This window comes from Excalfactoria chinensis, chromosome 17 (assembly GCF_039878825.1).
Source record: "Excalfactoria chinensis isolate bCotChi1 chromosome 17, bCotChi1.hap2, whole genome shotgun sequence".
NCBI classification, from domain to species: domain Eukaryota; kingdom Metazoa; phylum Chordata; class Aves; order Galliformes; family Phasianidae; genus Excalfactoria; species Excalfactoria chinensis.
The window spans coordinates 6,714,353-6,726,954 of record NC_092841.1 but is presented as its reverse complement, the minus strand read 5'-3'; the positions used below and the strand labels follow the sequence as shown (position 1 = coordinate 6,726,954).

General features: G+C 51.2%; 1 protein-coding gene across 3 annotated transcripts; it reads left to right on the top strand.

Moving 5' to 3' along the window:
* Positions 1-2,204: 2,204 nt before the first annotated feature.
* On the top strand, positions 2,205-12,158 carry CACNG5 (calcium voltage-gated channel auxiliary subunit gamma 5). Of its 3 annotated transcripts, none has more exons than XM_072351611.1 (6): positions 2,205-2,248; positions 8,439-8,700; positions 9,519-9,605; positions 9,953-10,093; positions 10,266-10,411; positions 10,629-12,158. In XM_072351611.1, the coding sequence occupies exons 2-6, from the start codon at positions 8,493-8,495 to the stop codon at positions 10,884-10,886; spliced, it is 840 nt and encodes a 279-aa protein (XP_072207712.1). In that variant the 5' UTR covers positions 2,205-2,248; positions 8,439-8,492; the 3' UTR covers positions 10,887-12,158. The 3 variants fall into 3 exon arrangements, with proteins under 3 accessions (XP_072207712.1, XP_072207714.1, XP_072207713.1); XM_072351613.1 differs by lacking the exon at positions 2,205-2,248 and adding an exon at positions 2,364-2,473; XM_072351612.1 differs by lacking the exon at positions 2,205-2,248 and adding an exon at positions 7,748-7,899.
* Positions 12,159-12,602: the final 444 nt, after the last annotated feature.

Sequence of the window (12,602 nt, the reverse complement as noted above, 5' to 3'; positions counted from 1 at the left end):
CAAAGTGCTGCTGACAGTGGCTGCTGCCCATCACCACACTGGGTGTCACAGTGTGTGCAGGGCAGTTTCTTGTGCCCCTCCTCATCCTCCTGCAGAGCGGAGCTGAGTAATTCAGCAAATAGGAGGGAGCAGAGGGAAGCCAGAGGGTCCCCATCATTCTATGACCTTTCAGTGTCAGGAAGAATGGTGGGACCATTTGCTGCACGATGTTCTGTGTCCTCTGTTGTTATCTCTGCTGGAAAGGAAAGGACTCTCAGAAAGGTTCCCTGAGGACATCGCTGCAGCAGTTCAGCACAGAGAGCCAAAAGGAGATGGGAACTGTCTAGGACCAATACTACCAAGCCAGGAGAAGTGACCACAAAATACAGCTTTGTACCAACCCAGGGCTTTCTCTCCTGGTGTAAACAGGTGCAGCAGCCCTTGTTTCCTTCCACAGAAAGTGTCCTCATTCACTGCATAAATGAAAGGATCAGAGCCAGCTGTGTGCAGGGTTTGGGTTATACCACCACCAGCTGTGCTAGATCCCACCTGGCTCTTCCCACTTACAGGGCTGCACAGCGAACTCTGAGCTCTCCTGGAGGGGAGCACAGGGGCAAGGAGAGAACTGAAAGAGGGAAGCAGTGGAGAGGACAAAGAGAATCTGTTCTAGGGATGCTGAAACGCTTGCTGCTGCAGAAGGTGTTTCCTCCTTGTCCTTGCTGCTTTTTGCTGTCAGTGGGGACACAGCTGCATGGAGAAGTGCTGCTGAGCAGGGAGGGGAGCTCTGCTGTGTTGCTTTGGGTGCCTCTCACACCTGGTCCTGGCAGGTTCGGCTCACACGGTGAGATGAGCAGCAGTGGAAAATCCATCTGAATGCTTTAGCCTAAGTACATCCGTACAGAAGCGGGGGGTGAGGGGAAGAGACTGTGGCCCAAAATGTGTATTTCTAATTGATTATATGCATGGCTGCTGGGGGCCTCTTACACTGTACTGGTTAATTATGTCACTGGCTGCTCACACTGCGGCCTTTTTCCTGTTGTATTCAAACAGCCCTGCCCAGTGCCCAAGCAGATCACGCAGCAGTTCAATTCTGGAGAAAATGGGTTTGGGTTTATTGTTTGAAAGGTGCTGGCTGTGTTATTCTTTGCCACATTCTGGCTGGAAAAATCAAAACTTATACACCTGCATCAGCTTTTATTACTGTTGTAAATCAAAACAGAACTCAACAAGCCGGAGCGTGCTGCTCCATTGATTTCAGATGAGCTATCCCCTGCCAGCACCTCCTCTGCACCTCATATCTCACTTTATTTTGAATTATTCCATTCGAGCTATTGGTGCTTTGATGGCTGGGGACACATCAGGCAGGGATGTGCCATGCTATAGCCCAGCACTTAGGAGTGGGGAAGTACAGCTGGGACAATGCGTGTGCAGAAACAGTGACCCAGTATTTCTTAGACTTGTAATTAACAAATTGCTTTTGTTATTCCCCTGCTGGGAGGCCTCAGAGGTACCTTCCTCAGAGCCATCCAGGTAGCTGTACACCATGTCATTGCTGTCAGGGCCGGGACCAGCCAGGGGACAGATGCCCTCAGAGCCCTGCACAGAGGCAGTTCTGTGCCACATTGCCCCGTGGAGCACTGGAGGTGACAGCCAAGAGCCACCCTCACCTAGTAGGAGCCAACTGCTCAGCATGAGCTTTGTGTCCTTCCTGCTGTGTCCAAGGCGGTGTCCCACTGCCAGGTACCCTGACAGAGCCATGTCCTCATTCCTGGCTCTGAGCTCATTTTCTGTGTGTTTTGGCTGAATCACTTGGCCTGGCTGTGCTTTCCAGGTCTGCAGCGTGTGCCCCTTTGTCCCTCTCTCCTTTAGCCCTGGCTTTCTCTGCCTTGGTCTTAGTCCTGCCAAGCTGGCTTTCTCCAATGTGCTGGCTTTGTGCCCTCCTATCCTCCCTGTCGGCTGTGTGTCCTCAGACCTGAGATTGTTTGACTCCAGTGACTGCAGACAGATTTTCCTTTCCCAGTTCCCAAGTGAGCGGTGTCCCAGGTGGCACAGCCAGGTGAGCAGGGGATGAGGGAGAGGGGATGGAGGGAAAGGATGAGAAAGGGAAAAGGTAGGGAGTAAAAAAGGGATGAGTGGAGAGAAAAAAGAGGGAGGCAAGGAAAAAGGTGAAAGGGGAGGGGGGGGGAAATGAGGGATAAAAGGGAGAAGAAAGGGGGTGATGAAGGGAAGGAAGAGGAGATGGAGAGAAGAAAGGAGGGATGGAGGAAAGGTGGCTTGAAGGAAGGAGGGTGAATGGAGAATGGGGGGGGGGGGGGGGGGGGAAGACGGAGGGATGGCTGGAGGAAAAGGAGGAGGAAGGAGGGGGGAGGGAAGGGGCACGGGGGAGGGCGGTGGGTTGGCCCCGCCGGCGCCATGTGATGCCCGCTCCTCCCGGGCTCTCCCGGCGCAGCGCGGAGGGAACATCCCGGGGCCGGAGAGCAACGCCGCGGGGCCGGTGAGTGTGGGAGCATCGGGGACCTTCCTGTGCCCGTATGGATGAGCGGAGAGCACGCGGTCCTGGAAGGGGATTCGTGGGGTTTTCGTGGGGAATTGCATGGAAAAGCCACAAAGTTTAATGCCTGAGAGGAAGGAGGAGGGGTCTGGGAAGTGCCTTGTGGGTGAGGAGCAGCGGGTTTGAGGGGGGGTATGTTCGTTCATGGTCCGTAAGCCCGTTGGAATCAGATCCGTGGGGGCCGACCCCGGGGCACCGCCCTGGGCTCAGCCGTACTCGGCCCCAGCTGCGTGCGGGCATCGGGGTGGGTGCGGGGCCGCAGAGCCCTGGGCTGTGCCGGAGCGATCCGCGCTGCGTCGTGCGGGATCGCCCCTGACCTGCTGCTGGGCTGTGGGAGGGCACAGGAGACCCGGCTGGAGGTTCCGGCTGGGTTCGGCACACAGGGCACCCCAATCCAGGCTGCCCAACCCGGGGCTGTTCTGCTTCAGAAGATCAGAGCTCTGGGGTTCATTGAGCATCCTCACGTTTTACCCGTCGCTTCTGAACGTCCATCTCTGTGTGTTTTTCACAGGGAATATGAAATGCGCTGTAAGTCTGGGGCTGCCAATGCTTTCTGGTGCTGTTAACCCCTCGGAGGGACAGCTATATGAGAAAATCTGAGCTGCTTGTTAAGTGGAGTAAAGTAGAGAGGGGGAAAAAATGCTGGATCGTGTGTTGCCATATGAACAAAGCTCACGGGGATGTGGAGCCTGTCTTTGCTTCTCCACACGCTCCTTATTCATATCCTACAAAAGGAGGTGAAACATGAAATGTGGGATTTCAGCCATCCCGGCAGTGAGCTGAGGGTTCTGACATGCAGTTTGGCTGGTGATTAATTGCTTGGCATTGTGGGGAACTTTATCAGCCTTTGATGTGTGGCAGTGTTCAGGGTGCACAAAGCAATGGTGATGTCTGGAGTGCAGGTCTGACCTGTCCCGTCACTGTCCCCATCGCTGTCCCCCATGCACCCCGAATCTCTGTGTGCAGAGGGCTCTGGTCAAGGGGAAGGGAAGGGGAAGGTGCAGGCAAACCTTTGGTGAGGACAGCAAAAGCAGCACAGATTCAGTAGGAATGGTAAAAAAGAGGATTTTAGCTGAATTTCATGTGATAGCAGCAGGTGCTGGTGGCGTGACCCCAGCAGGGAGCTTTGCAGGAGGAGCATCCCCACATCTCCATCTCAGCTGCCCTTTGGGTTCACTGCAGGGCACTGCTTCAGTCATTGTAAGCCATAGAAGTGCCCAGCAGCCCCATGGCTGCTGCCTCACCTTGGTCAACATGCAGCAGCTCCACGTGGCATCCAAGGCACAGGGGGAAGGCTTCTGCTTGTTTCCCCCAGCTCCTTCTTGTGTTAGTGTAGCTACTAAATATATTCATCGAGGCGAATGAATCCCCATCTGGCTGCGTCTGTCCCACCGCATTTGCAGCTTCAGCTTCTGTTATGCAGAGGGAAGGGAATAGAAGATAAGAAAGGGAAATCATGCACGAGCCCATAGAGGCTTTCATGCTATCAGAGAGCTGTGATCTGTGCAAGTGTACGGCTCTGGTGGGTGCCAGGAGCATCTTTGTAAGGCAGCTGGGAAGATGTAAAGCCCTGGTTTTGGGGTGGCATATATAAAATGACTGTGTGATGCAGTCTAGACCCAAAATTTACCTGAGAGCCTCAATCTTGCTGAAATTAAGGGGGATTTGTGTTTGAGGTGCGCTCTAGGAATGCGATAATCAAAATGACAGCAATCTGTATTACTGTGCAGACACAAACTTCTGACATTTGCAGTAAAATATTTACTGGGAATATGGGATTTGTCAAAGAGCCACTCTAATGCATTGCCAGGCTCAGAAAATAAGCTGTTACGGGTGAGAGAAGTCTGTCCGATCCCTTTGGAAGATGGGGCTTGCTTCTTTTCCTGTATTATAAAGGAATTGTCTCTGTTCATCAGTGGAAAACCTCACTGGAGCAGCGCTTATAGCCACACTGAGGAGCATTATTGGAACACTACAACAGATGGCAGCCACTGACCCAGGACAACTTGCAGATCATCGTTTTCATACTCAGTCCCCTGGACAAAGTCACTCAATGAGTGCCATGTCCCATTTGCTACCACAACGCCCAGCCCAAGCACATCCCTGCTTGCATTCCTTGCCATCCCCAGCTCAGCCCATGGCAGTTTGGGGCTGGTGGCTCTTGGGGGTGCTCAGAGCTGCCCTGATCTCTCTCTTGGCTGTGCTGGGATACACTGGAAGCTGCAGATGGTGAAAAGCAACACAGCAAACCTGACCTAGAAAGCTGAGTGATTTGGGAAGTTGTGCTAAATCATCCTTATGCTGGAGCTGCTGCTGGGGAGCAGCGTGTTTCTCCTCAAGCACAAGAGAGAGGTGGGCAGCAGGCAGGCAATAGATCAGCACCAAACTGCTCCTTTCTCTGCAACTGAGGGAAAGGGAGAACAGCTGAAGGGGAAAATGATATCTCTGTGTCATTGTCATCTGTGTCAACTGCTTTACAATGCTGTCTGCAAAGCACCTTACAGGCAGAATGGGGCAGAAGACACCTGATCATTACAGACGTGGAGGAGAGGTGCTGCTTGTTACGTACTTCAATGTCACATAACCTCACTATTGAACACAATGAGCTACACAAAGCAAAGACCTTCCCTGTGTGAAGATGGAGCCAAACTTGGAATCATGGAAAAGACCTCTAAGATCACCAGGTTTGCCTGACAACCCATCCCCACCGTGCCCCTTTCTCTCTCTGACATGCAGAAAATCCCCATGGGAGCCATGCAGCCACAGGCACTGTGGAGGGAAGCAGTACAGGAGCTCCTCCTGATCCACAGGTACTGGGGTCACCTTTCCCAGCACAGGGGGAGGAAGGGCTTTAATTAGCTCACAATGCTATTTTTTTCCTCCCAGCACTGCCTAATTTAGCTCACGCTGCCATGCATTGCCACTACAGGGAGAAGAAGGAAATGGGGGTGCTTGGCCCCAGTCAGCAGCGAAAAGCTGAACACTGAAACACTGAAAAGCTCTTGAATGCAAGGAAGAGGTTTCTTCTCCATTTTTGATGCTCGATACCACTGCAGGACTTTGCGCTGTATTAAATGGCACGTGGAAGTGAGCAAGAACCAAGTGCAGAAGATTCAGTATTTCATTAGACAAACCTCCCATCTGTTGGGTGTGGGGTGAGCAGCTGGTCAAGCCAGCTCCATGTGCAGGACGTTGCATTGCCATCACTCGTCTGTGCTGCTGCCAGGCCAGGGGCAGCTGAGGGAAGAACAAAGCTGAAGGCAGAAGAGGGTCACTGGATCACCAGGTTGCTGATTTATTTAGGATATGAATTGCAATGTGTGATTTGCAGCAGGATCAGAGTTGCAGTGTGGTTGCAAGATCTGTCTGCTGTCCCCACATCCCCTGGTCCTCACCCTGTGCCCCCTCAGGTAGGTTGCAATGGGGTACAGAGCTCAGACTGAGCCCTTTCCTGTTGCCTCAGATCTCCTCTGAGACACTCAACAACCAAAGCAGTGACTGGGGTCATCCTCCAGCAATTCCCCTTCAGAACCTGAGCTGCTGCACTCTGAAACTTTCTATCAGCTGGGGTTAAACGAGGTAAGAGTTGTAAAGTGTCAAGGAGAGGGATGTGTGTGCTGCTGCCGATGGAGAGGAAATGCTCAGCATGAGGGTTTGGGGATATGGCTGCACACAGACAGGCTGTTCTGGGCAAGGATGGGACCACTGGGTCAATGGTTTTATGTGTTGGAAGTTGTTGGCATCATCCAAAGCCATTAGTGGGACTGAGCTGGCACGGAGCCACAGCAGCACAGCAAAAGCAGCCCTGTTGGGGAAGCATCTGGTCAGAGGGCTGGGGATGGAGGTAAATCTTGGCTGCTACTCCTTTGACCCTGGGATATCATTTTGTCTCGTTGCCTTTGGTTCTCAAGCTGAAGTTGGGCTCGGTTGCGCCCATCCTTGCAAACATGGTCTACACAGGAAGGATGGGTAAAGAACAAATCCTAAGTGACCCCATCATAATATGTGTTGGTAGTGACCAAGGCAGTGGAGCAGTCGTATATTTTTAATTCTAATTATTCTTCAGGTGTCCTTTATATCTGCCAACAAGCAAAAAATTGGTAGGACTCTTATTGGCGTGGCTTAAACGAGGTTTAAATAACTCATTAACAGCCTTCTGTTTTTTAATGCAATCCAAACAACTCTCTTGAGAGGCTGTGAGCCCAGTGTGCTCAATGCAGTCGATGCTCGCGTTTCCATCCTGCGGTGACGGCCATCACTGTGCTGGCAGTGCTGTTAGTGGCCATGGGAAGCTTTTAGGTCTGGTATCGATCCTTCTGAAGTTTATGGCTGCTGGATGGAGCGGTTACTGGCGCTGGTTCACACTGCCATGAGCTGGGCTGCTTTGTTTCTTACTATCAGGCTAACCCTCCTCCACATCCAAAAGATTTATTTCTGTACTTAATTTTTCCAATATGTAATTTCTTTCTCAGAAACAGAGCCGACACATTTCTTTGTGACAGTAAAGCAGCTCTGTACAGCTGTCTTACGTATTTCTCTTTCCCTCTAATACCTCCTCACGGGATCCAAACTGCAGCCTGGCTCCATCCCTGCAGCCATCCCTGAGCACCAGCTGGGGATACATGCCCTGTGAGCTCAGTGGGAACTGCTATGCTGCTTTGCCACCACTTCCCTATTGCATTAGGGTTGTAAAGGATCAAGTCAGGCTCTTTGGGGTTCACCCGGAGAAAGCAGCGTGGTGTAGGGCTGCCCGAAGGACAGCAACCACCTGCACTGGGCTGTGGTTTGCATTGAGTGAACCCCTCTCCTCGGCCCATTTGTTCTTGCCCTGCACTGCTCCCTGAGCAGCAGGTCATGCTGCTTGAAGGCCCTGTATTTTTAGCTATAGCCCAATTTCTTCATCGCAGCTCGGTGTGTGCTGCCTTTCAGCTCAGCTCCATCACAGCTCACTCTCTTCTTGTGCTGCTCCCTGATGTTCTTGGTACATGCGTGGCACATTACCACCCCATAAAGCTCTGGAGTGCTTTCCCAACTTCTTCAGCTCTGTGAGGGTCCATCAGCAGCGAGGTTGTCTTCACGGCTGCTGAGATATGGGGGGGTGCAGATAGATAAAATCCTTAAAAATAGACATCTAGCAAAGGTGGAAAGCTTGCAGGAGCATGAGCTGGAGCGTGTGCTCGGGCTGTCTGTAAGTGACAGCTCTCCCCTTCCCGTAGGTCGGTACCTTCTGGGAAACGGCTCAGTGTGAACGTAGGAAGAGCCAAATCTTGATTTCGTATGGGAGAGGGCTGTCAGAGCTGCTGCAGCTCTTGAGGGTGCAAATACATCTGCTTCCTACCAACATGTACTTGTCTGCTTTCTCCCCGGGGGTATGTAATAATAAAAGCCTCTCTCCTTCCCTCTCAAGACTCTGCAGGTCTCTCAGCAGCACTTCAGCCCTGTTTTCCCATCTTCCAGCTCTGTTCACACACTGGTGCCTTTGGCTTTTTATCCTAGAAGAGAAAAGTTGGCAGTGTGGTGAGGACATGTTGGTGACCGGGAATGCACAGGGGTGTGTTTTAGTCAGGCAGTATCTTTGCTGATCTATTAATGTAGTGCCTTCAAGCCTCAGCAGCTCCAATGCTGATGCTCCATGGCTCACTGTCACTCGTGGGAACATTTGGGTACTGAGATTTGGCTAAATCAGGGTGGGAAGCACAGGCTGTGGCTGAACAGCAGGGATCCTGCCCTGACCCAGCTGCTTGCTGCCAGCTTGGCTGCTCCACACAACCACAGCCAGCGTAGCCCCACCATGGCTGGGAAGTAGTTCTCATTCCCCATCCATGAGCGCATCCTGTGGTTTCTTTAATGGCTTACATCTGCTCATCCAACACCAAGGCAAAGCTTTTGTCACTTCTGTTCCCTACAGAAGCGACACGGTGGGCGCCGGCAGCCGCAGCCCCTCTGCCCACACATCCCCCCCATGCTTTTGGGGATGAGCGCCTGCAGCAGGAAGGCGCTGACCCTGCTCAGCAGTGTGTTTGCTGTCTGCGGCCTCGGCCTGCTGGGCATCTCCGTCAGCACCGACTACTGGCTCTACCTGGAGGAAGGCATCGTCCAGCCCCAGAACCAGTCGACTGAAATCAAGCTGTCCCTGCACGCAGGGCTCTGGAGGGTCTGCTTCCTGGCAGGTATGGCCTCCTCCCCATCATGTCCCCTTCCTGTTGTGCTATTTTGCTTCCAAAGTCAGGCACAGCACCTGGTAAGCATCACAGTAAGGTGGATAAATCTGTCCTGGCATGTAGGTCTGCAGGGTTTGCTGTGGTGCAGGACCCCACGGCTGCTAGACTACGGCCCCTCTGCCTATCACAGTACCTCGGCAGCCATCCAAACTCTGTTTTGTCCATGCAAAATTGGGATTCAGCTCAGCTGAAACATTCCCTCACCTCATGCTGCTTTTGGCAAAGTGACGTGGATCAGACAAAGCCAGAGTGAATGGGAGTTGGATGCACAGATCCAGAACTGTGAGGAGAGAGGGGTTCCAGTGGGTCCTCTTGGGTGACCCCAAACCCTCTGCCCTCAGGACAGTGTTTAGAGGTGTAAGGAAATCCCAGAACTCACAGTGAGGTTTAGAGATCCCAGAACAAATTCACCCCAAGTTTACACATGGAAGAGCTGCGACAGTGAGGGTTTTAGCACCATTCTGTTTGGTGTGCCCACACACACATATGGGATTGGCTCAGCTGATGTTTTCCTGAGCAAGTGCTGGCACCTGGGGGCCACGTACTGCTGTCATTCCTTCAGCAGTGACACATGAAAGCCGGGCAGCTGTTCTCACAGGGCAATAGTAGCAACCAGTGGATTTCTTCAGTACTGGGATGAAAGCAGCACTAAAAACCGTGGCTGTCTTCCTCCATACAATGAAATGTATTTGAAAGTCACTTTATCCCCTGCCAAAACCAAATAGATGGGCATGCTGCTGACCTGTCTCTGTCTCTCTTTGCTGCAGGTGAGGAACGTGGCCGGTGCTTCACTATAGAATACGTCATGCCCATGAACATCCAGCTGACATCTGAATCTACAGTCAATGTCCTGAGTAAGTGACTTGGTGGGAACTTTGCATCCTGCAAGGCACCAAAGGACCCTTAGAAACTGCCCCAATAAACCTCTTTGAGCTCTTGCTGTACAAGCTCCTGGTTCTCTGAGGGTGCTCCCAAGCAGGGATGTGTTCACATTTTCTATGTGAAAAAATGCAGGTTCCAATGTTTGGGGCTTTTTTTTTTTGTAACACTTCACATGAAAACTCCCAGCAATGCAGATTCTAACAGGGGTTTCACTCAACTCATTAGCAAAGACACATTGGAGAGAGGAACCTGTGCCAGGGGCTCATGCCACATGGGCAGGTCATGGGGTGCTTATCTGTCTCTGCTTTTGTCCCACTAGAGATGATCCGTTCTGCCACCCCCTTCCCTCTGGTCAGCCTCTTCTTCATGTTCATCGGCTTCATCCTGAGCAACATCGGCCACGTGCGGCCGCACAGGACCATCCTTGCCTTTGTGTCAGGGATATTCTTCATCCTGTCAGGTGAGTTTTGCTGGGCAAGGTTTTCCCTTGGTAGTCCTCCTTTCCCGGTTATTTCAAGCACAATTTCACAGTTCCGGAGTTTCACCTGCCACTCTGCTCCTAAAGGCAGGTGCTGCTTCACCAGCTTCATCTCCAACATATTTCTCACTCTCTTCCTCCTTGGTTCTCCCAGGTCTGTCCCTGGTGGTGGGGCTGGTCCTCTACATATCCAGCATTAACGATGAGATGCTCAATAGGACCAAGGACTCGGAGACATTCTTCAATTACAAATACGGCTGGTCGTTCGCATTCTCTGCCATCTCATTCCTTCTCACAGAGGTACTGGCAGCTCTGAGACATCCCTGTAATGAGAAATAAGAGAAAAAGAGGGCTGGAAGGGCAGTTAATCATGATTTGATGTGGAGAGTGCATGTGGAGGAGCGGGAGATGGGTTTGGGGCTGCTGTGTTCACCACAGGTCAGGGAAGTGACTTTATGTGCTTGCAAGCCATCAGCAGGGCAAAGAAAGCCGTTCATCTTTCTTCTCCCCCCTGCAGAGCGCTGGGGTGATGTCTGTGTACCTGTTCATGAAGCGATACACCGCTGAGGACATTTACCGACCTCATCCCGGCTTCTACCGTCCCCGTCTGAGCAACTGCTCTGACTACTCGGGGCAATTCCTGCACCCAGATGCATGGACGCGGGGCCGCAGCCCGTCAGACATCTCCAGCGAGGCGTCTCTGCAGATGAACAGCAGCTACCCGGCCCTGCTCAAGTGTCCTGACTACGACCAGATGTCCTCATCCCCGTGCTGAGTGTCACTGCCACCCACCTCGCAGTCCCAGCGGCTGGTGGTCACCATCCTCACTCCACTCATCGTTTTTAGGCCTCTGTTTCAGGGCAATTGTCTGTTTATAGAAGCAAAAATATAACCACAGGGTTTGGTTATATAACCAATAATGTAACTTAGGGAAACGGAATAATTTTTATTTCCCCATTGTTGGGTTTGTTTTGTTTTATTTATTTATATTTCCCTACCTAACTGAAGTCTGTCCAAAGCCCTCTTATTTCAGCTCTTTGTGCTGAGCTTACAGCAGTTCTGCCTGAGGAGGAAAGCCAAGGCTTGACTCAAGAGCAGAAAAATAAGAGTAGAACTAGGGAAGAACAATGATTCTTCCTTTCTGGTTTAGGTAGGCTACAGAAGTCTGTGCATTTGGCTGTCAGTAATTGTAGACTCACTGGCCTGAGTGCCAGAAAGTGTAAAGGATTTGTGTAGATTTCCAAGAAATAGTTCTCTTCAGAAAAATAAGAAATCTGTCTTGATTGGATATTTGCTAGTCAATTCCTCTCATTGCTGGATATCACTTCTAACCAGGCTGCAATGGGAAATAGCCATTTTCCTTGACTATACCTCAGCAGGCTCAGATGCCAGCGGTTTGGCACTTCTCTGTGGCCAATGTCACCTCCCCATCCTGAAGGCACAGCAGCCGCAGGTGCTCAGGCATTGCCTTCCCTCCATCATCCCAGTGACGGGGTCTGAAGAGCAGCTGGGAGGATTGCAGTGCAGTGGAAGACTACCTAAAACCTTCCTGTGGGAAATGCTAGGCACAGAATTTAGGGAAATCATGTCCATCTGGGCAAGGCCCTACCTAAAATGACATTATTTCAGTGTAAGGTAAGACGCCAACTGGTGTGAAGTGGCGTAGTTGAAACTAATGGCACCCATCCACCATAGGAAAGCAGTTGATCTTTGTTTTAATTTGGCAGGAAAATGGAATTTTAGCTGCTTTTTTATGTGCGTGTATGAGATTTCTTTTGAGGTTTTGTATTTTAAGTTGTCATATGATTCACTTTGGTCCTAGGAGAGTGAGTGCTGCCAGACTGAGAGCATCCATCAGACCAAGCATGCCACACCAGCTGTGGGCTCATTGCCTTTCCAAAGGAGCTTCCTCAAACTTCAGTTCTGGTCTTTTTATTTGGAACCTTTCTGGACATTTCTGTTGTGCAAAACAAAACCCTCCAAGGACTCTTGGTATATTTGAGCTTGTTTTCATCTTACTGTAATTAAAACAAATAGAATATATGTATATCTGACCTCATTTGTAGCATATTAGATGTAGCAGAAATGCTGAGTCATGGCCTGAAGCAGTGATGGAGCACCTGGTGGAGAGCAGAGCCAACCTATGGGAGCTCAGGTACATGCAATGAATTTGAGTTGTCAGAGTGCCCAGACCTCATTTAAGGTCTGGTAGTGGAGGCAGGGGTACCTCACTAGACATCTCTGCATACCTGAGGCATTTCAGAGGTAAGGAGCTTTTTCCATTTGTTTCTGTGCCTGTAGCTGCTGTGTTTGAACAAATTCTCACTTGCTGCAGACTGGGACCTTGCTGCTCTGCTGTTGTTGCTGTATAATGAAAGTTGCAATGCTTTATCGTTACTTATAAGCTACTCCAAAGATGGGTGCAAGTCTTGAGCAGCCCCTGCTATCTGCATTGATGCTGTCACTCATCCTGGGGACCTTACTGTAAGTG